This window comes from Microcebus murinus, chromosome 18, assembly GCF_040939455.1.
Source record: "Microcebus murinus isolate Inina chromosome 18, M.murinus_Inina_mat1.0, whole genome shotgun sequence".
Taxonomy (NCBI): Eukaryota; Metazoa; Chordata; class Mammalia; order Primates; family Cheirogaleidae; genus Microcebus; species Microcebus murinus.
The window spans coordinates 31,418,690-31,445,483 of record NC_134121.1 but is presented as its reverse complement, the minus strand read 5'-3'; the positions used below and the strand labels follow the sequence as shown (position 1 = coordinate 31,445,483).

The 26,794-nt window shown below is 38.7% G+C and overlaps 1 protein-coding gene across 1 annotated transcript in view; it reads left to right on the top strand.

Annotated features, from left to right (window-relative positions):
- The window catches only part of PPM1E (protein phosphatase, Mg2+/Mn2+ dependent 1E), a 213,025-nt gene that overhangs the window by 175,022 nt on the left and 11,209 nt on the right, over positions 1-26,794 (top strand). Inside the window, exons 2-4 of the mRNA XM_012767712.3 lie at positions 15,475-15,593; positions 22,101-22,300; positions 25,705-25,893. Coding sequence (XP_012623166.1) covers positions 15,475-15,593; positions 22,101-22,300; positions 25,705-25,893 — 508 coding nt within the window. The remainder of the gene's footprint in view (positions 1-15,474; positions 15,594-22,100; positions 22,301-25,704; positions 25,894-26,794) is intronic.

The window sequence follows — 26,794 nt, the reverse complement described above, 5'->3', positions numbered from 1 at the left end:
AGTCCCAGCTACTTGGGAGGCTGAGGCAGGAGGATCACTTGAGCCCAGGAGTTTGAGGTTTCGTGAGCTATGACCCCACTGCACTGCCTGGGCAACAGAGAGAGAACCTGTCTTGAAACAAAAACAACAGTTGTTCTTATACTCTTTCTTTTTTTTTTTTTTTTTTCAGACAGAGTCTCACTTTGTTGCCCAGGCTAGAGTGAGTGCCGTGGCGTCAGCCTAGCTCACAGCAACCTCAAACTCCTGGGCTCGAGTGATCCTTCTGCCTCAGCCTCCCGGGTAGCTGGGACTACAGGCATGCGCCACCATGCCCGGCTAATTTTTTTATATATATATATCAGTTGGCCAATTAATTTCTTTCTATTTATAGTAGAGACGGGGTCTCGCTCTTGCTCAGGCTGGTTTTGAACTCCTGACCTTGAGCAATCCGCCCGCCTCGGCCTCCCAAGAGCTAGGATTACAAGCGTGAGCCACAGCGCCCGGCCTATACTCTTTCTTTTTAAAAAATTTATTTTAGCCGGGCGTGGTGGCTCACGCCTGTAATCCTAGCTCTCTGGGAGGCCGAGGCGGGCTGATTGCTCGAGGTCAGGAGTTCGAAACCAGCCTGAGCAAGAGTGAGACCCCGTCTCTACTACAAATAGAAAGAAATTAATTGGCAAACTAATATATATACAAAAAAATTAGCCGAGCATGGTGGCGAATGCCTGTAGTCCCAGCTACTTGGGAGGCTGAGGCAGCAGGATTGCTTGAGCCAGGAGTTTGAGGTTGCTGTGAGCTAGGCTGACGCCACGGCACTCACTCTAGCCTGGGCAACAAAGCGAGACTCTGTCTCAAAAAATAAATAAATAAAAAAATTTATTTTATAAACTGACTCATAATAATTATACATATTTATAGGATACATAGTGATATTTCGATACATATGATATATAGTGATCAGATCAGAGTAATTAGCATATCCATCCTCTCAAAGATTTATCATTTTTTTTGTACTAGGAACATTCAACATCCTCTTTCTTCCTATTTGAAATTATGTATTATTGTTAACTATAGTCATCCTACAGTGCTTTAAAACACTAGAACTTATTCTTCTATCTAGATGTAATTTTGAATCCTTTAACAAATATCTCTATGTCCCTCTTCCCCTTACCTTTCCCTGCCTCTAGTATCCTCTGTTTTATTTTTTACTTCTATGAGGTCAACTTTTTTTTTAGCATCCACATATGAGTGAGAACATGTGGTATTTAACTTTCTGTTCCTGGCTTATTTCACTTAACATAATGTCTTTTAGTTTCATCCATGTTGCCATGAATGATGGGATTTCATTGTTTTTATGGCTGAATAGTATTCTATTGTATATATATACCACATTTTTCTTTATCCATTTATCTATTGATGGACACTTAGGTTATTCCATCCATACCTTGGCTATTGTGAATAGTGCTAAAATAAATATGGGGGTGCAGATGTCTCTGTGATCTATTGATTTCCTTTCATTTGGATGAATACCCAGTAGTGGGATTGCTGGATCCTATAGTAGTTCTATTTGTAGTTTTTTGAGGAACCTCCATAGTGTTCTTCATACTAGCTGTACTAATTTATATTCTGACCAATTGTATATAAGAGTTCCCTTTTCTCTGCATCCTTGTCAGCATTTATTTTTTCCCCAAGAACCCCTGTCATACCACCAACTGAAGGAAAACAACATAAACTGCTGCCACTTCACCCAAAGGCTATGCTTTTAATCTGCCCTTTCTTGATGGCTCAATGGGCATTTGTTATTTTTTGTTCTTTTGATAATAGCCATCCTAACTGAGATGAGATATCTTATGGTTTTGATTTACATTTCCCTGATGATTACTGATGTTGAACATTTTTTGATATATTTGTTGGTCATATGTATGTAATCTTTTGAGAAATGTCTGTTCAGGTCATTTGTCCATTTTTTAATTGGGCTGTTGGTTTTTTCATTAGTGTTTTATACTTTTCCTTATAGAGATCTGTCACTTCCTTAGTTAAATTTATTCCTAGGTATTTTATTGTTTTTGTAGTTATTGTAAATTGGTTTCTTGATTTCTTTTTCAGCTAGTTCATTGTTCATGTATAGAAATGCTACTAATTTTTGTATGTTTATTTTGTATCCTGCAACTTTACTGAATTTGTTTATTCTAAGAGATTGTTGGTGATGTCTTTAGGTTTATCTGTATATAAGGTCATGTCATCTGCATTATGGGGACAATTTGACTTCCTCCTTTCTAATCTGGATGCCCTTAATTTTTTTCTCTTGCCTAAATTGATCTTGCTAGGACTTCCAGTACTATGTTGAATAAGAGTGGTGAGAGTGGGCAACCTTGTCTTGTTCCAGTTCTAGAGGAAAAGCTTTTTGTTCAGTATGATGTAGGCTGTGGGTTTGTCATATATGGCCTTTATTGCACTGAGGTACTTTCATTCTGTATCTAATTTATTTAGAGTTCCTATCATGAAGGGATGTTGAATTTTATCAGATGCTTTTTCTGCATCTATTGAGATGATCATGTGGTTTTTGTTCTTCATTCTGTTGATGTGATATACCACATTTATTGATTTACACATGTTGATACATCCTTGCATCCCTGGGATAAATCCCACTTGATCATGATGTATTATCTTTTTGATGTGTGGTTGGATTTGGTTTGTAGTATTTTGTTGAGGATTTTTACATTTATGTTCATCAGGGATATTGGCCTATAGTTTTCTTTTTTTGTTGTGTCCTCATTTGGTTTGGTATCAGGCTTATGCTGACCTCATAAAATGAGTTTGGAAGTGTTCCCTCCTCTTTGATTTTTTGGAATAGTTTGAGAATTGGTATTAGTTCTTTAAAAGTTCAGTGGAATTCAGCAATAAAGCCATCCAGTCCTGGAATTTTCTTTGTTGGGAGACTTCTTATTACTGATTCAATCTCATTACTTATTATTGCTCTGTTTAGGTTTCTATTTCTTTTTGGATCATTCTTGATAGATTGTATATGTCCAGTAATTTGCTCATTTCCTTTAGGTTTTCAAATGTATTGGAATATAGTTGTTCATAAAAGTTGCTAAGGATCCATTGTATTTGTGTGGTATCCATTGTGACATCTCCCTTTTCATTTCTTTCTTTTTCTTTTCGAGACAAAGTCTCGCTCTGTTACCTGGGCTAGAGTGCCATGGCGTTAGCTTAGCTCACAGCAACCTCAAACTCCTGAGCTCAAGTGATCCTTCTGCCTCAGCCTGCCAAGTAGCTGAGACTACAGGTGCACACCACCACACCCAGCTAATTTTTTTCTATTTTAGTAGAGAAAGGGTCTCACTCTTGCTCAGGCTGGTCTCAAACTCCTGAGGTCAAGTGATCTTCCTGCCTGGGCCTCCCAGAGGGATAGGATTACAGGCATGAGCCACCACACCTGGCCCTCCTTTTTCATTCCTGATTTTATTTATTCGAGTCTTCTCTTTCTTCTTAGTCTAGCTAATGATTTGTCAATTTTGTTTACCTTTTCAAAAAACTTTTTGTTTCATTGATTTTTTTTTGTCTTTATTTCATTTGTGTCTGCTTTGATCTTTATTATTTTTTCCTTCTCTTAATTGTTGAGAATGAAAGAAATTTTGAATTTTGATTTCTTGCTTTTCTAGTTCCTTGAGGTACATTGTTGTTTATTTGAAATCTCTACTTTTTTGATGTAGGCATTTATTGCTATAAAATTGCCTCTTAATACTACGTTCCCTGAGTCCCATAGGCTTTGGTATATTGTGTTTTTATTTTCATTCGTTTTTAGGAATTTTAAATTTTCCTTCTTAATTTTTTCCTTCACCCATTGGTTGTTTAGGACCATGTTGTTTAACTTCCATGTATTTGTACAGTTTTGAATGTTTCTTTTATTATTGATTTCTAGTTTTATTCTATCATGGTAAGATAAGACTTAATATAATTTCAACTTAAGAAAAATTATTTTTGAAACAGGTCTTGCTCTATCACTCAGCCTAGAGTGCAGTGGCATGATCGTAGCTCACTACAACCTTAAATTCCTGGGTTCAAGTCAGCCTCTTGGCTCAGCCTCCCATGTAGCTGGGACTACAGGTGTGCACCACCATGCTCAGCTAATTTTTAAATTTTTTATAGAACTGGAGTCTTGCTTTGTTGCTCAGGCTGGTCTTAAACTTCTAGACTCAAACATTCCTCCCACCTTGGCCTTCCAAAGTGCTGGGATTACAGGTGTGAGCCACTGTGCCTGGCCAACTTTTAGAAAATTTTGAGACTGTTTTCTGTCCTAACATCTGGTCAGTACTGGAGAATGTTCTGTGTGCTGATGAGAAGAATGTATATTTTGCTTGTTGGGTGAAATGTTTTCTAAATGTCTGTTAGGTCCATTTGATCTATAGTGCAGTTCAAATCTGATGTTTATTTGTTGATTTTCTGTCTAGATGATCTGTCCAGTGCTGAGAGTGGGACGCTGAAGTCCCCAACTATTATTGGAGTCTGTGTTTCCTTTCAGATCTAATAATATTTTCTTTATATATCTGGGTGCTCTGTTTGGGTGCATATATATTTACAATTGTTATATCCTCCTGTTGAATTGATCCCATTATTATTATATAATGTCCTTCTTTGTCTCTTTTTACAGCTTTTGACTTAAAGTCTGTTTTATCTAAGTATAGCTACACCTGCTTAATTTTGATTTGCATTTGTGTGGAATATCTTTTCCCATCTCGTCACTTTCAGTATATGTGTATCTTTATACGTGAGGTGAGTTTCTTGTAGGCAGCAAATAATTGGGTCTTGTATTTTTATCCATTCAGCTACTCTATATCTTTTTTTTTTTTTTTTCGGCATATTATGGGGGTACAGATTTTAAGGTTTCAATAAATGCCCATTTCCCCCTCTCCCCCCAAAAGTCTGAGTCTCCATCATGACCATCCCCAAGATGGTGCACATCTCACTCATTATGTATGTGTATAACCACCCCCCTCCCCCTCCCACCTGCCCAATACCCTATTACTGCAGTACCTATGTGTCCACTTAGGTGCTACTCAGTTAATACCAGTTTGCTGGAGAATATATCTGGTGCTTGTTTTTCCATTCTTGGGATACTTCACTTAGTAGTATGGGTTCCAGCTCTAACCAGGAAAATATAAGATGTGCTATATCACCATTGTTTCTTAGAGCTGAATAGTACTCCATGGTATACATATACGACATTTTATTAATCCATTCTTGGATTGATGGGCACTTGAGCTGTTTCCACAGCCTTGCAATTATGAATTGTGCTGCTATAAACATTCGAGTGCAGGGGTCTTTTTTGTAGAGTGTCATTGGATCATTTGGGTAGATGCCCAGCAATGGGATTGCTGGATCAAATGGTAGATTCACTTGTATCGCTTTAAGGTATCTGCATATTGCTTTCCACAGAGGTTGAACTAGTTTGCAGTCCCACTAGCAGTGTAGGAGTGTTCCTCTCTCTCCGCAACCACCCCAGCATTTATTGTTTGGAGATTTTTGGATAAAGGCCATTCTCACTGGGGTTAAGTGATATCTCCTTGTGGTTTTGATTTGCATTTCCCTGATGATTAGAGATGTTGAGCATTTTTTCATATGTTTGTTGGCCATGCTTCTGTCTTCTTTAGAAAAATTTCTGTTCAAGTCCTCTGCCCACTTTTTAATGGGGTTATTTGATTTTTTCTTCCTGATTTTCGTGAGTTCTAAGTATATTCTAGTTATCAGTCCCTTATCGGATGCATAGGATGCAAACATTTTCTCCCATTCTGTAGGTTGTCTATTTACTTTCATGACTATTTCTTTGGCTGTGCAGAAACTTTGTAGTTTGATCATGTCCCATTTATTTATTTTTGTTGCTGCTGTAATTGCCTTTGGGGACTTCTTCATAAACTCTTTGCCAAGGCCGATGTCTAGGAGAGTGTTTCCAACTTTTTCCTCTAGAGTTCTAATAGTTTCATACCTTAGGTTTAAGTCTGTTACCCAGCGTGAGTTGGTTTTTGTGAGAGGTGAAAGGTGTGGGTCCTGTTTTAGCCTTCTACAGGTGGCTATCCAGTTTTCCCAGCACCATTTATTGAAGAGGGATTCTTTTCCCCAGCGTATGTTTTTGTCTGCTTTGTCAAAGATTAGATGGCTATATGAGGATGGTTTTATATCAGGATTCTCACATCTGTTCCACTGGTCAATGTTCCTATTTTTGTGCCAATACCATATTGTTTTAATTACTACAGCTTTGTAGTATAGTTTGATATCTGGGATGTTAATGCCTCCCATTTTTTTTTTTTTTTTTTTGCCTAGAATTGCTCTTGATATTCGGGGTCTTCTTTGGTTCCATACAAAGCGTAAAATTATTTTTTTCTATATCTGTGAAGAATGCTGATGGGATTTTAATAGGTATTGCATTGAATCTGTAGATCAGTTTGGGTAGTATAGACATTTTGATGATATTGAGTCTGCCGATCCATGAGTATGGTATGGATTTCCATCTGTTTACATCCTCTGCTATTTCCTTCCTCAGTGTTTCATAGTTCTCCCTGTAGAGGTCTTTTACGTCCTTGGTTAAGTATATTCCTAGGTACTTTAATTTCTTTGTTGCTATTGTGAAGGGAATTGAGTCTTTGATTTGGTTCTCAATTAGATTGTTGTTGGCGTATATGAATGCCTCTGATTTCTGTGTATTGATTTTGTATCCTGAGACTTTACTAAATTCATTGATCAGTTCCAGGAGTTTCTTGGTTGAATCTTTGGGGTTTTCTAGATACAATATCATATCATCAGCAAACAGTGAAAGTTTGATCTCTTCTGCCCCTATTTGGATACCTTTGATTCCATTTTCCTGTCTGATTGCTGTAGCCAAGACTTCCAGCACTATGTTGAACAGAAGTGGAGATAGTGGGCAGCCTTGTCTGGTTCCAGTTCTAAGTGGGAATGATTTCAATTTTTCCCCATTCAGTATGATGTTGGCTATGGGTCTGTCATATATGGCTTGTATCATTTTTAGGTATGTCCCTTCTATGCCTATTTTCTTAAGTGTTCGTATCATGAAAGGGTGTTGAATTTTGTCAAAAGCCTTTTCTGCATCTATTGAAAGAATCATGTGGTCTTTGTTTTTGCTTCTGTTTATGTGGTGAATTGCATTTATAGATTTACATATGTTGAACCATCCCTGCATCCCTGGGATGAAGGCCACTTGGTCGTGGTGGATTATTTTTTTGATAAGTGTCTGGATTCGGTTAGCTAAGATTTTGTTGAAAATTTTTGCATCTATATTCATTAGGGATATTGGTCTGTAGTTTTCTTTTTTTGTTGCATCCTTTCCTGGTTTGGGTATCAGAGTAATATTCACTTCATAAAAGGTGCCAGGGAGGTTTCTGTTTTTCTCGATGTTGTGGAATAGTTTCTGCAAGATAGGTACTAGTTCTTCTTTGTAAGTGTGGTAAAATTCGGATGTGAAGCCATCTGGACTGGGACTTTTCTTTTTAGGGAGATTTTTAATTGCTGTTTCTATTTCAGCTGTTGAGATTGGTCTGTTCAGGGAATCTATTTCTTCCTGGTTGAGCCTAGGGAGGCTGTGTGTTTCTAGAAATTTGTCCATTTCCTCCACATTTTCCAGTTTGTGTGCATAAAGATTTTTGTAGTATTCATAAATTGTATCTTGTATCTCTTTGGGATCAGTTGTGATATCTCCTTTTTTGTTCCTGATGGAGCTTATTAGAGATTTCTCTTTTCTGATTTTCGTTAGCTTAGCCAATGGTGTGTCAATTTTGTTTGTTTTTTCAAAGAACCAACTTTTTATTTCATTAATCTCCTGAATAGCTTCCCTGTTTTCAATTTCGTTTAGTTCTGATTTGATCTTGTTGATTTCACTTCTTCTGCTGGGTTTGGGGTTGGTCTGTTCTTCTTTTTCCAGCTCTTTGAGTCGTTTCATTAGATTGTCTATTTGTGATCTTCTTGTCTTTTGGTTATAGGCATTTATGGAGATAAACTTTCCTCTCAGAACTGCTTTAGCTGTGTCCCAGAGGAGTTGATAACTTGTCTCTCCATTGTCGTTTTCTTCATAGAATTTTTTTATTTCCGTCTTGATTTCTTCATTTACGACGTAATCATTTAGCAGGAGGTTGTTTAATTTCCACGTTTTTGTGTAGAAATGTGAGTTTCTGTTAGGGTTGATTTCTAGTTTTATTCCACTGTGATCTGAGAAGGTACATGGTATGATTTCTATTTTTTTAAATTTCTTGAGATTTTCTTTGTGTCCTAGGATATGGTCAATCTTAGAGAATGTCCCGTGAGCTGATGAGAAGAACGTATATTCAGTGGATTTTGGGTAGAATGTTCTGTAAATGTCAGTCAGACCCAATTGTTCTAGAGTTTTGTTTAAGTCCATTATTTCTTTATTAATTTTCTGTTTGGAGGATCTGTCTCGTGCCGTCAGTGGGGTGTTGAAATCTCCATTGATTATGGAGCTGCTATTAGTCCATTTGCTTAGCTCCAGTAAGGTTTGCTTTATGAATCTGGGTGCACCTAAGTTGGGTCCATATATATTTAAAATTGTTATCTCTTCTTGATGAACTGTGCCCTTCACCATTATATAATGACCCTCTTTGTCTTTCACTACTTTTGTTAGTTTAAAAACTAAATCGTCTGAAATTAGAACTGCCACACCAGCCTTCTTTTGGCTTCTATTTGCTTGGAATATTGATCTCCACCCTTTTATTTTTAGTCTATATGCATCCTTGCAGGTTAGATGTGTTTCCTGAAAACAGCATATACTTGGCCTGTATTTTCTTATCCATTCAGCCAGCCTATGTCTCTTGAGTGGAGAGTTTAAGCCATTCACATTTATTGAGAGAACTGATAGGTAAGGTACATTACTGTTCATTCTGTTGGTTTGGATGTTGTTGCTTTGATTTCTGTCTTGAGCCATTGTAATATCTGGCCTTTAATATCTTTGGGTTTTGGTTGTTTTTATATTCGTGGGTTATTATTATGATGTTCCGTACGTAACACTGTTTTAAGTTCTTCTTGTAGGGCTGGTCTTGTCTTGGTGAATTCTCTGAGCCTTTGCTTGTCTGAGAATGTCTTTATTTCTCCTTCATATACGAAGCTTAGTTTTGCAGGGAATAATACTCTAGGCTGGGCATTGTTTTGTTTCAAAAGAGTAAGAATGGGGCCCCAGTCTCTCCTTGCTTGTAAGGTCTCATTAGAGAAGTCTGATGTTATTCGAATTGGCTTTCCCTTGTATGTTACTTGCTTCTTTTGTCTTACAGCTCTTAGAAGGGCCTCTTTGGTTGATACATTGGTCAATCTGATGACTGCATGTCGTGACGTCTTCCTGTTTGCATTGAATCTCCTAGGGGTCCTCTGAGCTTCTTGAACTTGTATATCAAGATTTTGAGCAAGGCCTGGGAAATTTTCCTCTATTATATCTTCAAACAGCTTGTCCAACCCTTGAGTGTTGTCTTCTTCCCCTTCTTGTAACCCTATGACCCTCACATTAGGTTTCTTCACATAATCCCACAGCTCTTGTAGGCTTTGCTCTTTTCTCTTGTTTCTCTGCTCTATTTCTGTATCTGATTTATTTAATTGGAGGGTGTTATCTTCAAGCTCTGAGATTCTTTCTTCTGTTTCATCTACCCTGTTCTTGAGACTTTCCACTGTATTTTGTAGTTCTTTGAATTGATTCTTCATTTCCAGGAGTTCGGTTCCACTTTTCTTCATTGTGTCTATTTCTTTTCCCATATCCTGGAGGCTTTTTGTGGTTTCTTTATGTTGGTTATTGAGTTGTTGTTTCAGCTGGGTGAGTGTTCTTATGATTCACATACGAAATTCCTCTTCTGTCTTATTGGTTTCCTGATTTGGGTTGGTGTCTGTTTCTAGGGGGCTGGTGCTCCTCTTTGGGGGTGTGTTTTCCGTTTGGTTCTTCATATTTCCTGAGTTCTTTCGCTGATTTCTTCCCATGTCGATCAGTTGTTGTTTCTTTCCTTAAGTTATTGTTTGGGTATTCACACACCTTGTTTAGTTTCTGAGGCGTTGGGTGGTGTCTGTGTGTGAAATTGGACCACCCCCTGTATATTGAGTCAGTGGGTGCCGTGAAAAGGCTGTGCAGGATGCCGTCCCTGTCAGTAGGTGGCATTTGCTTGGAGGAACAGGCTATGCTGTTGATTTTGTGTAAGCCTGCCCTCAGGCCGTTAGCAGGGGTCAAAGTTCTGTTCTCCGCTTCCAGGGAAAGCTGTCAGGGTGGGGCTGGAATGGTCCCACTCAGCCAGAAAGTGTGGGTGTGGGGGCGGTGCTGTCTGAGACCGGCAGTCTGGAGTGGGCCTCGCTACTTTCCACCCTCCCCAAGTCCGCAGCTACTCCTAGGCCTCTGCCAGCAGGCCAGACCACAAGCCACCAGGCCTCCCAGGACTGTGAGGTCGGCGGGGAGGTTCCCTGCACAGGAATGCCACCTGGGTTGGGTGCACGGCCTCCTCCTGGGAGGAGGGTTGTCCTCTAGGACGCCGATCCACCCTTGGAGGCACACACACCTCAGTAGGCTGTTCATGTATAACCTTTCTGTGCCCTGGGCAATGCTAGCCCTCGGTGTAGGGGATCTGGTCTGCAGGTCCGACCTCTGGGTCCCAGAGTTCAAACTGTATCCCCACCAGGGAGACGATTTCCGGTCCCAATTCACCCACAGGGAGCCCAAGCTGGGTCTATGTCTCTCAGCCTCTGAGTCAGCACCGTTCTCCTGGGAACTCAGTGCCAGCAGCACCTGGGAGGGCGGGTGGGTAGGGAGCTCACAGTCTGAGTTCCCCTGAGTCAGCTGTACGGTCCCAAGAGGGAAGGTCCCATTCCCTGGAGGTGCCTCGGGCTGTGGCTGTATTGTCTCTCTGGGCAGCCGCGGGTAGGGTCGGCGGAGAGGAGGAGGAGGCAATATGGCGCCTGCCGCGCGGCTCGGGTCCGTGCACACGGAGGTGCCCGGAGGAAGTTGGGAACCTGGTGCCATGTCTGCTACACGCTCACCACTGGCTGGCGGCGGCGGCGGTCTCTGGGCTGGTGTCCGCAGGTCTCTCCACCCGCTGGGGAGCCCACCAGCAGTCCCAAATGCAGGGGAGGGGAAACAGCAAATCCACCTACCCTTGCCGCTGGTCTCCGGGCTGCTCCAGTGATCTCAGCCTCCAGTTCTCCTCCACAGCCTCCTCCCGTGGAGTCTCCTGGGGTCTCAGGTACCCCTCCTTCTGGCCCTTGTCCGCTGTATGCTCGTCTTCTTGCTTCTTTCCTCTAATTTCTGCTAGAATCTCTGCTACTCTATATCTTTTAATTGGGGGATTTAATCCATTTACATTCAAGGTTATTATTGATAGGTGAGGACTTATTTTTTTTCTGAATTTTGTATATTTTTTGTTCCTTACCTCCTCTCTTACTGTTTATTTTCATGGTTGGGCGGTTTTCTGTAGTGATAAGGTTTGATTCCTTTCTCTTTTCTTTGTGTACTGGCTCTATCAGTGAATTTTATAATTTTGCATGTTTTCATTATGGTGATTATCATCTTTTTGCTTCGAGACATGAGAGTCCCTTGAATAATTCTTATAAGGTTGGTCTAGTGCTGATGAATTCCCTTAGTTTTTGCTTGTTTGAGAAAGATTTTATTTCTATTCCTAAAGGATAGCTTTACTCAGTATAATATTCTTGGCTGTCAGGTTTTTTTTTTCTTTTTTTCTGTACTTTGAATATCATCTGAATCCCTACTGGACTATGTGGTTTCCACTGAGAAGTCTGCTGCAAGTCTAATGGAGATTCCCTTATATGTGACTTAATGCTTTTCTCTTGCTGTTTTTCGAATTCTTTGTCTTTGACTATTGGCAATTTGACTATAATGTGTCTTGGAGAGACATGTTTGGGCTGAATCTATCTGGGAATTGAGCTTCTTGGATCTGGATGTCCTCTCTCCCAAGACTTGGGAAGTTTTCAACTATTATTTCATTAAACATGTCTCCTACACCTTTTCCTTTTTCTTTTCCATCTGGAACACCAATAATGGGAATATTTGTTTGCTTACTTGTATCCCATAAATCCTGTAGGCTTTCTTCATTCTTTTAAATTCTTTAATTCTCCTTCCTCCCTTCTTTCTTCCCTCTCTCCCTTCCTTCCCTCCCTCTCCTTCCTTTTTTTCCTGCCTTTCTTTCTTTTTTTCCTTCCTTCCTTCCTTTCTTCCTTTTCTCTCCTCTCTCTCTCTCTTTCCTTCCTTACTTCCTTTCTCGGTCTGCCTGAGTTATTTCACAATACCTGTCTTCAAGTCCAGAAATTCTTTCTTCTGCTTGGTTTAGCCTGTTGTTGAAGCTCTTAGTTGTATTTTCCATTTGATTTCATTTCATTCATTGAATTATCCAGCTCTAAGATTTCTGTTTTTTTCTTCTTCTTCTTCTTTTTGAGACAGAGTCTTACTCTGTCATCCCAGGTACAGTGCAGTGGCATCATCCCAGCTCACTGCAACCTCAAACTCCTGGGCCCAAGCAAGCAATCCTCCTGCCTCAGTCTCCCAAATATCTGGGACTACAGGTGAGCACCACAACACCTGGCTAATTTTTTTTCTATTTTTTAGTATAGATGGGTTCTCTTCCTCATGCTGGTCTTGAACTCCTGGCCTCAAGCGATTCTCCCACCTCGGCCTCCCAGAGTGCTAGGATTACGAGCATGAGCCATTGTGCCCATCCTGTTTGGTACTTTTTTATGGTATCTATCTTTTTGTTGAATTTCTCATTCAAATTGTAAATTGTTTTCCCAATTTTGTTGTCTATCTTTATTCTCTTGCATCTCACTGAGTTTCCTTGAGATTATTATTTTCAGCTGGATGTGTTGGCATGTACCTGCAGTCTCAGGTACTTGGGAAGTTGAGATAGGAGGATCACTTGAGTCCAGAAGTTCTGAGGTATAGAGTGCTATGCCCACTGTATGTTCTTACTAAGTCTGGCATCAATATGGTGATGTTCTGGGAGTGAGGGAACATTAGGTTGCTTAAGGAGGTGTGAACCAGCTCAGGTCAGAAACAGAGCAAGTTAAAACTGCTGTGCTGATCAGTAGTAGGACTGTGCCTGTGAATAGCCACTGCACTCCAGCTGGGGCTACATAGCAAGACCTCATCTTAAGTTTTAAATAATTATTTTGAATTCTGTTTCTGGTATGTCATATATTTCCTTATGACTAGGGTCTGTTACTGGAAAATTTCTGTGTTCCTTTGGAGGTGTCATGTTTCATTGCTTGTTCATGTTTGATGTGTCTCTACAATGATTTCTATGCATCTGGTGGAACAGCTGCCTCTTCCATTTTTATGGAGTAGGTTTTGTAGGAAAAGACTTATGTGTATAGATGGGTCTTAGTGTGCCAGTTGGGTGGGGTATGTTGGCTTTGGTTCTAGGTGGATGCAGTAGTGTAGTCTTAGCATAGTTTCTTTAGCTGTAATTTACGCTAGTGATGTTTTTGAGTGTCTCAGTGGTCTAGGCTGTGAGAGTTTGTGTGGTGGTGGTGTAGCTTTGCTGGAGGTAGATTCACTGGGCTATTTCTCAGGTCAGCGGTATGTGTGCTCACATGGTGGATCAGCCTACTTGGTGTCTAGCTTGCTAGGGATGGGGCTGCAGGCTTTTACTGTGGCTGGGGCCACAGGTGTGTGGTTGCTTAGCCAGTGCAGAGGCATGTCCGTCCGGGGTCAGCCTCTAGGCTGTTTCTCAGGCCTTGATCATGGGAAGGCCTAGAGGTGTGTCTGCCAGAAACAGAACCTCCAGGCTGCTTCTCAGGCCCTGAGTGTAGGCGTGGGGACACTGGACAACTGTGGGGGGCATGTCCTACAGAAGGCAGGCCTGCTGCACTGTTTCTCAGTGCAGCAGGGGGTAATCATTTATGGGCACAGGTGGGTAATCATTTCACGAGCCTGGGGGCATGTCTGCAGGGGTGGCTCACAGAGCTGTTACTTAGGCCTGGGCTGTAGGAGGCATGTATGCCAGGGGCAGCCTGTGGGGCTAGGATATGGTTTCTTGATAATAGCTCCCTGGCTGTTCTACTTGATCTGAAAACCTATAAACTACAGAGTCAATTTTGATACCCTGTTTCCCACAACATAGCCCAACAAACAATGGTGAGGCATAAGATAATCTCATTCCAATAGGGGAAACCAGGAGGCATACAGAAGCCATTCATGCAAAGTAATTCTCTTTTTATATTTCTTCCTGTGTGATTGTTTCAGTTATTATAGCTTTAAATATCACCCATACATTCATGACTTCCAAATTTCCTAACAATTCAAAGTGCCATACTAGAATATCCAATTACCATTTGACACCTTTACTAGGATATCTCACAGATATTTCAGATTTAACATGTTAAAATGAACTCTTGTTTTCCACTTTACCCCACTTCCTCCGCAAACTTGTTATTTTCCTGGTTTCCCCATCTTGGTAGATGATTCTACCATACATCTATTTGCTCAGACCAAAATCCAGGACTCAGACTTAATTATTCTTTTCTCTCTCACCTCTGTATTTAATCATCAGCAAATCTATATTTTCTTTCGCTAAAATATACTCTTTTCCTTCTCACCTAGGTTATAACAATTTCCTTATTAATCTCCCTCTTTTAATCCTTTTGTTTTGTTTTGTTTTTGGAGACAGAGTCTCAATCTGTTGCTCTAGGTAGAGTACAGGGGCGTCATCATAGTTCATTACAACCACAAACTCCTGAGCTCAAGCAATCCTCTTGCCTCAGCCTCCTGAGTAGCTGGGACTACAGGGTGCATGCCACCACACCTGGCTAATTTTTCTATTTTTAGTAGAGAGAGGGTCTCACCTTTGGCTCAGGCCGGTCTTAAACTCCTGAGCTCAAGCAATCCTTCTGCCTCAGCCTCCCAGAGATTGCTCACAATCTTGCGTGAATTCTCATTATGCTTGGAGTAGAATCCAGATTCCTTATCATGGTCTAAAACGCTCATATAACTGGCCTTTGCCTATTTTTCTGACTTTATTCCCTGTCATTTTTCCCCTTACCCACTGTGCATCATCTCCTCTGGGTTTCTTTCAGTTCTTTATGTTCTTCAGTTCTTCGAACATACCAAGCTTTCAAAAAATGTTTGTACCTATGCTATTCTCTATTCTTTGTCACTGTATTTGTTTGCTTCCTTTATAAAACTTATCCGAGTTTAAAACTTACTTAAGTTTTAAACTTATAAAACTGATTTAAGTTTTATACTATTAGTTTATTTGTTTATCGTCTGTCTCCCTAACTGGACTGTGAGCCCCACGAGGTCAGGAGCCATATTTGCTAATATATACCCAGTGCCTAGAGTGCCTACCATACAATATGCAGTCAAGAAATATTTGTTGAATATTGTTTAAAGGGATAATTTTGTTTTGAGATATTATAATTAACATTTAATTATTAATAATATGAAATGTATGGCTTCCTAATTCTCTTGCTGAAAGTAGCCTTTTATTTGTTTTCTTTCAGTAATTGCCCTTCCTTTTTGGCTGCTGCTTTAGCCAGAGCCACGTCAGATGAAGTCCTTCAGAGTGATCTTTCTGCACATTATATCCCAAAGGAAACCGATGGCACAGAAGGGACTGTGGGTGAGTACCTTTCTACATAATTTGTTTAAAAATACTAAAAATCTTCTCATATGTAGTGGCCTACGCATGAGTGGTCCTGCAAAATACTAAATCTAATTACACTTACCCACTGGTAGCAGGAGGAAAAAATACAAAAATTTTTTTTCAAATTAATCAGTAAAAGGAGGGAAGAAAACAAATACAAGGGTATTTTTTAAAAGGTAGAGTAGTATATGGAAGACAATTGGAGCAATAGAAGACTGTCATGAGTAATATCTAGATAAATGGAAAGACTAGAAAGAGGAACGTGAAGACACAACAAAAGGACGAGTGGTGAGGGGAGGAAGAGTTTGACCAAAACCTATTTAAAATTTTTAGCTTACTTTCAAGAATCCAAGTAAAAAGATTTAAAAATTCAAGAAATCAGTTGTAACAAAATTTCTCATTAATTGTATTAAATTTTGTATTTGCCAATAAATAGAGCTCTTTATGACAAATATTAATATGTCTAATCGCATGGATCATTGTACATCTTCCCAAACGCTCCCAGGAAAATAATGAGACTCTATCTCTTTTTTTCTTTATTTTTTTCTTCATATCCCCTTTTAACTAAGAAGCTCTATTTCTTAATAAAGGCATATTTATTAATATCTTAGGCTTTTACATATTTGACAGGATCTAAAAAAATTTTTTGGTAAAAATTAGGGAACTATTCCTCAAAATTGTTAAGAAATTTTAATATTTCATGCTATTTGTTCTATTTAAAGCATTTGCCTTTAAAAGTGGTACATAAGGAGCAAAGCATATAATGAATCAGAAAAGCTAGATTCCAGAGAATGTGAAGCAGATATAAAAGTAAACATTCCTTTTCTTCCGTTTTCTTTCTAGATTGTTTTTGACAGAAAATTGGCAAGGAAGGAATTACTCTTCTTGTTTTTACTGAGAGTGATTCACCTAGAACCAAATTATTCCAGAGTCAAGCTGGATAGGATTCCAAAGCACTGGTCTTTCCTCTGGTACTAATGCATAAAGTAAAACCCCTATAATGCAAAGGCAGACAGGTTAACTATTCTGCCTCATTCTAGCCAGTGTAATGGCTGGGTTCAGCTCCAGCTCAGTGCAGTGACATTAAGAACTGATGAGTAATTTACAGCTGTGAGGGGATAGACTACTACTTTGGATAATTTTCACTTTTTTGCACTCCTTTTTAAAAATTTTATTTTTCCATTTCAAGCAGCAATTATTTATATACTGATGTCCTACACCACTCCCCGAAGAAGGAGTTATACTTACTGTTGCAAGATTGAAGTGTTGTCCTATATGCCTGCTTTGGGAGAATTTTCTATACCCCATAAGATAGCAAAAGTGAAATTAAGAGTTTTTCTTTTGGTGGATATCATGGGTTAGTTTGATTTTAAATGTTTCCAAGAGATTACCCAGGAATGTCTCTATGTTATTGCTATGATTTAGATTGATCTATTATCACTCTATTTGCAAATCTTTAATTTATTTAACCCAAGTCACTCTGTGAACTGCACTGAGGAGAAACTCTATAAGGCATATTGTGTTTATCCATACATCAGAGGGCTGAATGAGCACATTGAATAAGGCCTGCTGTCACTGGCTTAAAGTCCCCACTGAAGTGCCTTTTGTCTCTCTTCTTGGTTGTTTCCAAAAACAGACTTTAAAAAAAGTCCTTAAAGTTCTTTTCATGTTTACGTCATCCCTAACAGAATGTTTGCTAAGTGACCTTGTATATCTGACTTGGTACAAATTCAGTGTAGTGGATGTAACTCTTGTCCAGGCAACCTAAAACCAATTTGAAATATCACAGTGTAAAAATAAAAAACAAGAAGGGGAAAAGGACACTAATACAGAGCAAATTAAAAGAATTAGAAAATTTGTATAAATAAATTGAAAACTTGGGCCGGGTGCAGTGGCCCATTCCTGTAATCCTAGCACTCTGGGAGGCTGAGGCAGGATGATCACTTGAGCCCAGGAGTTTGAGGTTGCTGTGAGCTAGGCTGATGCCAAAGCACTCTATCCTGGGCAACAGAGTAAGACTCTGTCTCGAAAAAAAAAAAGAGAAAAAAAGAAAAAGAAAATCTGGATATTTTCTAGAAAAATATAAATTAACAAAGTTTAGCTAAGAAGAAAGAGATTCAGAAAATTGTCAAGGAGCTATCTCCTCAAAAGGTCACAGTACATATAATTCTATAGGTGAACATTTTCAAATGATCAGAGACAGGTAATTCCAATGCTTTTTAAAATGAATGCTCTGATTACACAAGGAAAGAAGGACAATTTGTGTAATATAATAATACTGATATCAAAACCTGCCTCAGACAAAACTAAAAAAGGAGACTGGTCTTGGTTTAAAAACCTTAAAATATTTGTATATTGAGTACAACAGTTAATTCATTCAATGAATATTTTATTGAGGGCCTACCATATGCTCAGTATTGTACTGGAGAAACAGCAGTTGAACAAAACAAAAATATCAGGAAGTCTATTAGCATAATTTAATATCAATAGGTTAAAAGAAAATTAAACAGAATAGCCTCTAAAGATGCCAAAAGAAGCATTTGATAATGTTTAATATCCATTCCTAATTTTAAAAATATTCTTACAGTAGGCTATAACTTGGACATCATAGGACAAAATTTGGCTCAAACTAATCTTTTATGCTTAATGTATACTGAGGAACTTTTTCATGGTAAGTGACCACAAAACACAACTCCATTTGTGTGGCTTCAGCAAAACAGAATTTATGGGCTACCCCTCAGGCTAAGGGCCACACAGCTGGATTCAAGACTTCGAATGACATCAGCAGTCCTTACTTAGCATTTCTCCAACTCTCAGCTGTACTCCCTTTCATCTTGATTTTATTTTCAGGCTCCATGTGGTGGCAAGATGAGTTCTTAGGAGTGCTAGGTCTTCATTTGCCCAAGTTCAACTTGAGCAGGAAACCAAGAGTCCATTTCCTCAGTTGCTCTTATATTTTTCACAGGATTCACTCTAATCAGCCCAGTTTGGACCATTTCCCATTCCTGAACCAATCACTGTGGCCAGAAGAATGTGATTCTGTAATTGGCTAGACCTGAATCATATGTTTTGCCCCCAGATGCACACGGACTGAGGGTAAAGAAGGAAATGTTACTGAAAGAAAGAGGAATGTCTGCTAGGTTTCAAAGGACACTTTAAAGCAAAGTTCTGATTCAAAATGGCAAAAAAAATGACCAAAAATAAAGTGATTAAGAAATATGAAGGACCTGTATTAAAACTCTTGAGCAACATAAAAAGGATTTAAATAAAACAATATAATTCATTCCTAGATAAGACTCAATATGAAAAAAGTCAATTTTTACAAATTAATCTATAAATTCAATGTGATCCCAAACATAATAGCAACATGATCTTCTGCCCAAATGTGGCAAAATGATTAGAAAGGAAAAATAAGTGTCAAACTACCCAAGTGACTTTTTTTTTAAAGAGACAGTGTCTTGCTCTCTCACCCAGGCTGGAGTGCACTGATGTGATCCGTAGCTCACTGCAGCCTCGAACTCCTGGGCTCAAGTGATCCTCCCACCTCACCCTCCCAAGTAGCTAGGACTATAGGTGCATGCCACCTTCCCTGGCTGACTTTTTAATTTTTTTGTAGAGACAAGGCATTGCTATGTTGCCCAGGCTGGTCTTGAATTCCTGGCCTCAAGTGATCCTCCCGCCTTGGCTTCGCAAAGTGCTGGGATTCCAGGTGTGAGCCATCAAGCCCGGGTCCCAAGTGACATCTTTTAAAATTAAGAATTATAGGTAGGAAAACTAGTCCTTCTGGTATTAAAACATAGTTTAAGGTTTTAGTAACTGAAAGAGAGTGGTACCATTGTAGAAAGAGATGGAGAGATGAAGCAGAAGACAATCAAGAAGCATATACATATTTTAATATTTTAATGGTGATTAATTTATATAAGTTTGCATATTCATTTACTCAGTAAACATCTAATGAGCCCCTGCTGTCTGCTAGGGACTACACTATGGCTAATCAAAGACAATTAAGACAGTTTTTATCTATAGTCCGATTTGGGATATGAAGAGCATGGACTTTAGAGTCAGATAGACCTAGGACTGAGAATAGTTTCACCTATTTGTGATATGTTCTACAGACATAGAATGTAGCAAATACTCAATAAATGTTATCTATTATTACAAAATGTGGTTAAGAGCTATAATAGATGGTATAAACAAATGTCAGGGAACATGATGGAGGGAGCACCAGGGAGGGGACATGAACAGACCTAGTGGTTTACCAAATGTTAGAGGAAACTGGTATTGTTTCCTATAACCAATTTAATCTATCTATACCAGCTCTGTCCAATAGGTAGCACAATGATGGAAATGCTCCCTACCGGCGTTGTCCAATGTGGTGACCTCTAGCCGCATGTGGTTATTAAACACATGTGGTTATGACCTAAAACCAAACACATGTGGTTATGACCCAAAAACCAAATTTTAAATTTTATTTAATTATTTTTTTAAGAGCCGAGTCTTGCTATTAATATGTTGCCCAGGCTAGACAGCAGTGCGATTATTATAGGTGTGATTATAGTGCATGACAGCCTCGAACTCCTGGGCTCAAGAGAGCCTCCTGAATAGGTGGGACTTACAGGCATGCACCATTGTTTCTGGCTAACTTAAATAGCCATATGTAGTTAGTAGTTCTCTTTTTGGACAGCACAAGTCTATATAATAAGAGCAACATACAAAACAAAGAATGATATAATGGTTTATATTATTATCTGGGAATCTAGGAACTATCCTGATAGTTAATATCAGTTATTTGTTTTGCCCCACCCCATTCTTCCTCAGAGTTTCTAAATTCACTTGATTGTTTTGTAATCTTCTGTTATGATTGAGTCAAATGAGGACATATCCATCTCGGGGTCTGCATTGGGGGGCAATAATACTGCAGGGACCAGAGGGGTTGGAGTGATCCAAGTAGGTAATTGATGGCTGAAAGCTAGTGCTTAAAAAAAATTGGAGTTGCTCAAAACGGTCAAAATGTTGTCTATTGGTCTCAGTTTTCTTCTTGTACATATCTCCTCAGGCTGTATTTGCTCTTTGAACTTCTCTTCTCTTTCAAGTGTACCCTTGATCTTCAGTTATATAAAAATGTTAAGGGGGACAAAGCACAAAACAGGATTTACCACCCTGTGCTATGTTAATGAGGAGAAAAAAGGAACAAAAACTTGATCAGCTTTTCGAATACAGTCATTTTAAAAAGAATTTTGAATAAGAAAACAGGTAAATGTAGTCACAGATTAAGGGAAAGGCAGGACTTGGAATAAAATTGGGAATCCAAGTTACCAGGTTGTTCTAGAACATACAGTCTCTCTTCTTTGGGATTTGTGTTCTAGATTGGAGGAGGCATGTGTAGCCATTGCCCATCTGGCACATATTTCCTCAGGCTGTCAAGCTATATCTGATTTAGTAAACTAAAACAAATTTTAAGTTCTAAATTTTTTTTTACCTGAGATGTAGGAGGACCCTTTAAAATACTGGCCTGAGAAAACCTAATCTCCCCTTGGTTATTTCAACAGCTGCAGTTTAAGTGGAGGACAACCTGAGTGGAAGGTAAAATGATGTGAGATACAATCTCTTCAGTCCATTCAGTGTTGCTTAACAGGCTTACACACCTGTTCATATACTGAGGGACACAAGTCTGCCCCAGAAGTCAGCTAGTCTACTCTGCCTCAGAGGTCAATAGCAGACTTCAGGTGATGTAGCAGACTGCTCCCCTTTGTTCTATCCAGGGTCACACATATAGACAGAATTTAAGTACTTTTTCCTTAGGGAAATATAAAACTTTTAGCTCATTTGTTAACCTACTAGCTAAACTATTTAAACTACTGCCTAAAATTTTAATAAACAAATACATCAGGTAGCAAAAATATATAATTCAGTTCCAAATAATGGTCATTTATAGAAGAGAAAAGTTAGGGAACTGGGTCTAAAGGAGGTCAGGAAGAAAGGGAGAGACAAAGACAAATGGTAATCAAGGTAAACCTTTTTATTCCTATAGTTTGTAAGCTGTTTTCATAGGTCTTTCATATTCCAGGTAGCTGGATAACCACTGTTCACATTGCAGTCATTCTTCTAAGCAGAGGAGGCTTGGCTGTCCAGGTGATACCATAGCAGCCAACCAAAGAGGAACCAGTGCTCTGAACTGGAGAGCAGTGTGGCCAGAGCACTTCCCGGGCTGGAAGAAATCGAGCCTAGGAATAGGTCCAGCCCTGGCCACAGGTTTTCTCCTCAGGACATAAGGGTATCTTGATGACAGCTGCTGGCTGATGATTTTCTACTAGACAGGTTGTCATTTTCTTTCTTCAGAAGCATTTCATTTTTCTTGAGAAGGATGAATTTCTATTAAGGAGGAACCTGACTTAGGTGACCTACTTCTGTCTTTACCAAGAAAGCAATTGAAAAGCAGTTTTACAAGGCTCTTCATTGGGGGTTTCTGTGTTTCTTTCACAGAGATTGAGACAGTGAAATTGGCCCGTTCTGTCTTCAGCAAACTACACGAGATTTGCTGCAGCTGGGTGAAAGACTTCCCTCTCCGCAGGAGACCCCAGCTTTATTATGAGACATCAATCCATGCCATCAAAAACATGCGCAGGAAAATGGAGGACAAACATGTCTGCATTCCTGACTTTAATATGCTCTTCAACCTAGAGGTAAAGGGCACTTCTGGAGAGTCAGTGAGATTTAAAACACAAAACAAACACCTTCATGGTCCTGTTAGAAAAGGAGAACTTCTGATATATTTCTAATAGTATCTCTCATAGGTTAGACAAGGACTCAATGCAAAGTGGCACAAATTTGCTTGCATTAGACAATGGAAAAGGAAGTATTTATTTTATGTTATTTTGAATAGGTAATGCATTCATATGGTTCAAAATTGGGAAAATAAAAATCTCTCTCATTATCCTAGTCTTCTATATACTCAATTCCCCTCCACAAAGGCAAGAGAGTTTCTTGCGTAATCTTCCAGAGCTATTCTATGGTCTGTATAAGCAAAAAATAAACAAAAAACAAAAGCAAAAAAAACCCCAAAACTGTATCTCAATAAAGCTATTTTTTTAAAGGAAACTATTTCTATAGTATAATCAAACGGTGTTTATTAAGTTTTCATACTGCTATGCTGCCAAAGCAATACAAACACAAACATAAAAGAATGATTTAAGTCTGAGACAGTTTTCTGATTTCATGTGATTTTCTTTTTAAAATCTTGGCCTCTGAGATAGGAAAGTAGCTGGAATTACATTTCATGAATCTCTGTGACTGACAAATTGGATCCATATGAGCTTTGTCAGCTTAATAACTATTTTCTTGTTAACTTTCTCTTCTTTTTTATTAAATATATTATGTTAATGCAAACAGAAGTAGGTTTGTTTCCTTTGCCTGTCATTTGCCTCTTTTCTTCACTCAAGTCCATAACTTAAAAATTACAATGTAGTAATTTATACAAAGCACAACATTTCCTTCATTTAGGAGCTAAATTTAAATTTTAGCTGTCAAGGTCTAATCAGCAGTAATGGTGGGTTGGTAACTGGTGCTTATGTTATAAAGATGGATCAGCTGATGTCTATGTTGCCAGTACCATGCCCGTGCAATTGTAACCCAAAAGGCTCTTGCATCACTGTGTCCTATGTCACCATACCCACTTAGACATTATATTTAAGGGCATTACTGTTGTGTGTTGACTTGGTTGATTTTTATTTTGCCTTCTAATTTCAAAATCAACCTAGAGGCCTAACTCAGAAAGGAGCACCTTGGTATAGTGAACCAGGCTTTGAGAGCAATGTTTCTAAATATATTTAGAAACATAGATTTTCACATCCTTTGATGTGGTAATTCCACTTTTAATTCTTTATTATAAGAAAACAGAAATACAGAAAAGTCATCTATGTTTTGTTTGACCTAAATATTTTATATAAGATTATTTATAATAAAATTGAAGATGATCTAAATCATAAAAGGGAATAACTGATATGCTCATAGATATATAAGCCACTGAAAATAATGTCTTTAACACTTAATGACATGGGGAAATGCTAATGATACGATAAATGGCAAAGCAGGATATAAAATATTATGCACAGTATGATCCTAATTTGATTTAACAAATATGCATGTAGGCTTGGTGCAGGGGCTCATGCTTGTAATCCTAGCACTTTGGGAGGCCGAGGGAGGAGGATTGCTTGAGGCCAGGAGTTTGAGACTAGCCTGAGCAAGAGTGAGACCCCGTCTCTACAAAAAACCAGAAAAATTAGCTGGGTGTGGTGATGGATGCCCATAGTCCCAGCTGCTTGGGAGGCTGAGGCAGGAAGATGGCTTGAGTCCAGGACTTTGAGCTTGCAGTGAGCTATGATGATGCCACTGCACTCTAGCCTGGGTGACAGAGCGAGACCCTGTCTCAAAAAAAAAAATGTATGTATATAAAAAAGACTAGTTATCTGTGGATGGTGGGATTATAGGTGATTATTTATTTCCTTCTTTTTTTATTATTTTTTTTATCTTTTTTTTTTTTTTTGATGCCTTATCCATTAGGCAACTGAGTCTATTTCCTTCTTTACACTTCTCTATTAGCCTAAATTATCAAACATTATTGTACGGAAAACATTAGTAAACATCAGTAAATCTACAATGCAAAATTCTATTTAAAAAAAAAAGAAAAAAATCAGTAAATGTTTTTTTTGTTTTTTGGAAAAGAAGCTATACTATTTTTTTTTTTAAAGAAATCCACTTGGTTCCCTTTTGTTTCTTCTGATGCTATATTGAGTTGCTTAAAAATGAGTACTGCTTTAGTGGATATAGAAATTCCACATGTAGGGTTATTTCTAGATAGTTCTGTTTAATCAGTCTTCAGTGACATTAAATTGCTAAATGAACTAGTTGTAATATTTGTATTAGACATAGATTTCATAGTATTTGGGTGTTATTCTATGGGCATTATATTTGGTACTTTTGTAAATGTAATATATACCCTTTAAAAAGAACTTTTTCAAAGCACAGATATACCTGTTGTTTTAGTAGCCCTTCCAAATCCCCATGAGATAGCAACTCATCCCTAATTGACAGAAGAAAATTATATGATTTGCTCAAGATTCAATAACAGGGCTTGGATTCCTCTAAGAGCCTAAGGAAAAAGTAGTCAAAAGGCAAATGAAAACCATCACGTACTGTTGCCTAATAAGAGCTCAGGACTCAGTGAGAGTTCAGGGAGTCACAAATCTAAGTGAGACAGATCTGAGATTTAAACACTTGAGTTGATGATGAGGAAGCAAACTATGTAATGGTTGAAATGTAATCTAGGTTTCTTTTGTCAAGACAAAGCACAGAGTTGGAAGATCCCTTAGCAGTTGCCTTTGCAAAAGAATCTGAAGCTAAATCTTGGATCATGGGAAGAGGCAAAGTGGTCAGCCACACAGAGAATTTGGGCTTGAACCATTTGATGTGGTTCAAATTTGGTTAACTAGTTTAGAGATTCTGTGCTATTTATGGTGAGAGTTCAAGGTGACTATGAATGATTTATGAAAGAGGTATTATAGTTTAGAAACATATATATGCTCTCATGTCTTTATGTATTTTAAACCTGAACAAAATTGGCCTTGTGCTGGAAGGCCTATTATTTTCTATTGTTCTCAGGTTCTAATTTTACTATTAAAATACTTGTATTTTGAAAAAAGCACTCAATCTAGAACAGCTTTTGCTCAATCCTCCTCATACCTTCTTTTTCCTCCCCTTCTCTCCAACTTGTAACAGCAATTTAGAAGCAAATGTATGTGGGTGGTTTCCATGGTACAAGACAACAACTTTCACAGAGAGAGAAGGCACTTCAGCCTGAGCTAATTGGGCATGATGTGTTCCAGTGTTCTGGTGTGTAAACACAGATGCCCTAATATTGCAGGTACTTCAGCAGTCGATCAGGCATGTTAGAAAAGAGAAACAATTAGTCTCATTATTCTCAGGGACAAATGTAGTAGAGGAGAAGGATGGACAACAGTGATTCCAGGGGCTTGGTTCAATTGAATCATTCTATACCCAACTCCCTTAACTGTTATGTTTCTATTGACAGGACCAGGAAGAACAAGCTTACTTTGCAGTGTTTGATGGCCATGGGGGAGTGGATGCTGCCATTTATGCCTCCGTTCACCTCCATGTTAACTTAGTACGCCAGGAGATGTTCCCCCATGATCCTGCTGAGGCCCTGTGCCGGGCCTTCCGGGTCACTGATGAGCGGTTTGTGCAGAAAGCAGCCAGGGAGGTATGCCACTTTCCAGCTATGAATGCACTAGCCAAGCTCAACTTGGTCTGTGTGGGTAAAGGGCTGTTTGGATTCCGTATTCTTGACCCACAGTGTTGGCTTCTGTTGTAGTTGTAAGTCTAATTCCTTCTTCAGAAATAGTTTCCGTGGGGTACAATGATGTACTGTACAGAAACTCCCAAGCTGTAATTTTCTGGATTCATTTCTGTAATCATTGCCAGATTTGGCCAGTGAGTTTTATCTTTCTTTTATTCACCATTGCCTGTTAGGTTCACACCAGGACCATTTCTCTAAGCAGACTCTTGCTGACAAGATTGGATATGGTGAATAAAACAATGGTCTAAAAAAGAAACAGAAACTGGGATTACTTCCATACATTTGGTTCTAAATGGGTAGGCAGTGTTTTGCTATGTATCTTTTGAGGGAAAATTTGCTTGGAGAGGGTGAATCCTTAGATGATCTTTGAACTGATTTTCTCTCAACAGGAAGAAGTAGTCATAGCTCTTGTCCTATATTGCTAAGGTTAATCAAACCGAAGTTTTTTACTCTGAATGAATGACAGGGGTTCTATATTAAAGTCTAAAAAAAAATTACCATTCTGGGCATTGGTACATAATTAACTACAGTACGCTATATTGGATTTTTAATTGGGGACCAGTTAAAAATAATTTTTAAAAGTAATTACAGAATTAGATACATAACATAAGCCTCCTGTCCTATGACTTAAACATTAACTCTTTTTAAAATGAACTTGAGACAGGGTAATCATTCAATCCATTTTTTGATCTCATAGTTATGCTATAAAACAATAATGGGTCTTGGAATTAATGAAACAATAATTTAGAACTATTTGGTATTAACCAAGAGAAATATTCTTTACCTTCTCTTTTGTCCCCCAAGT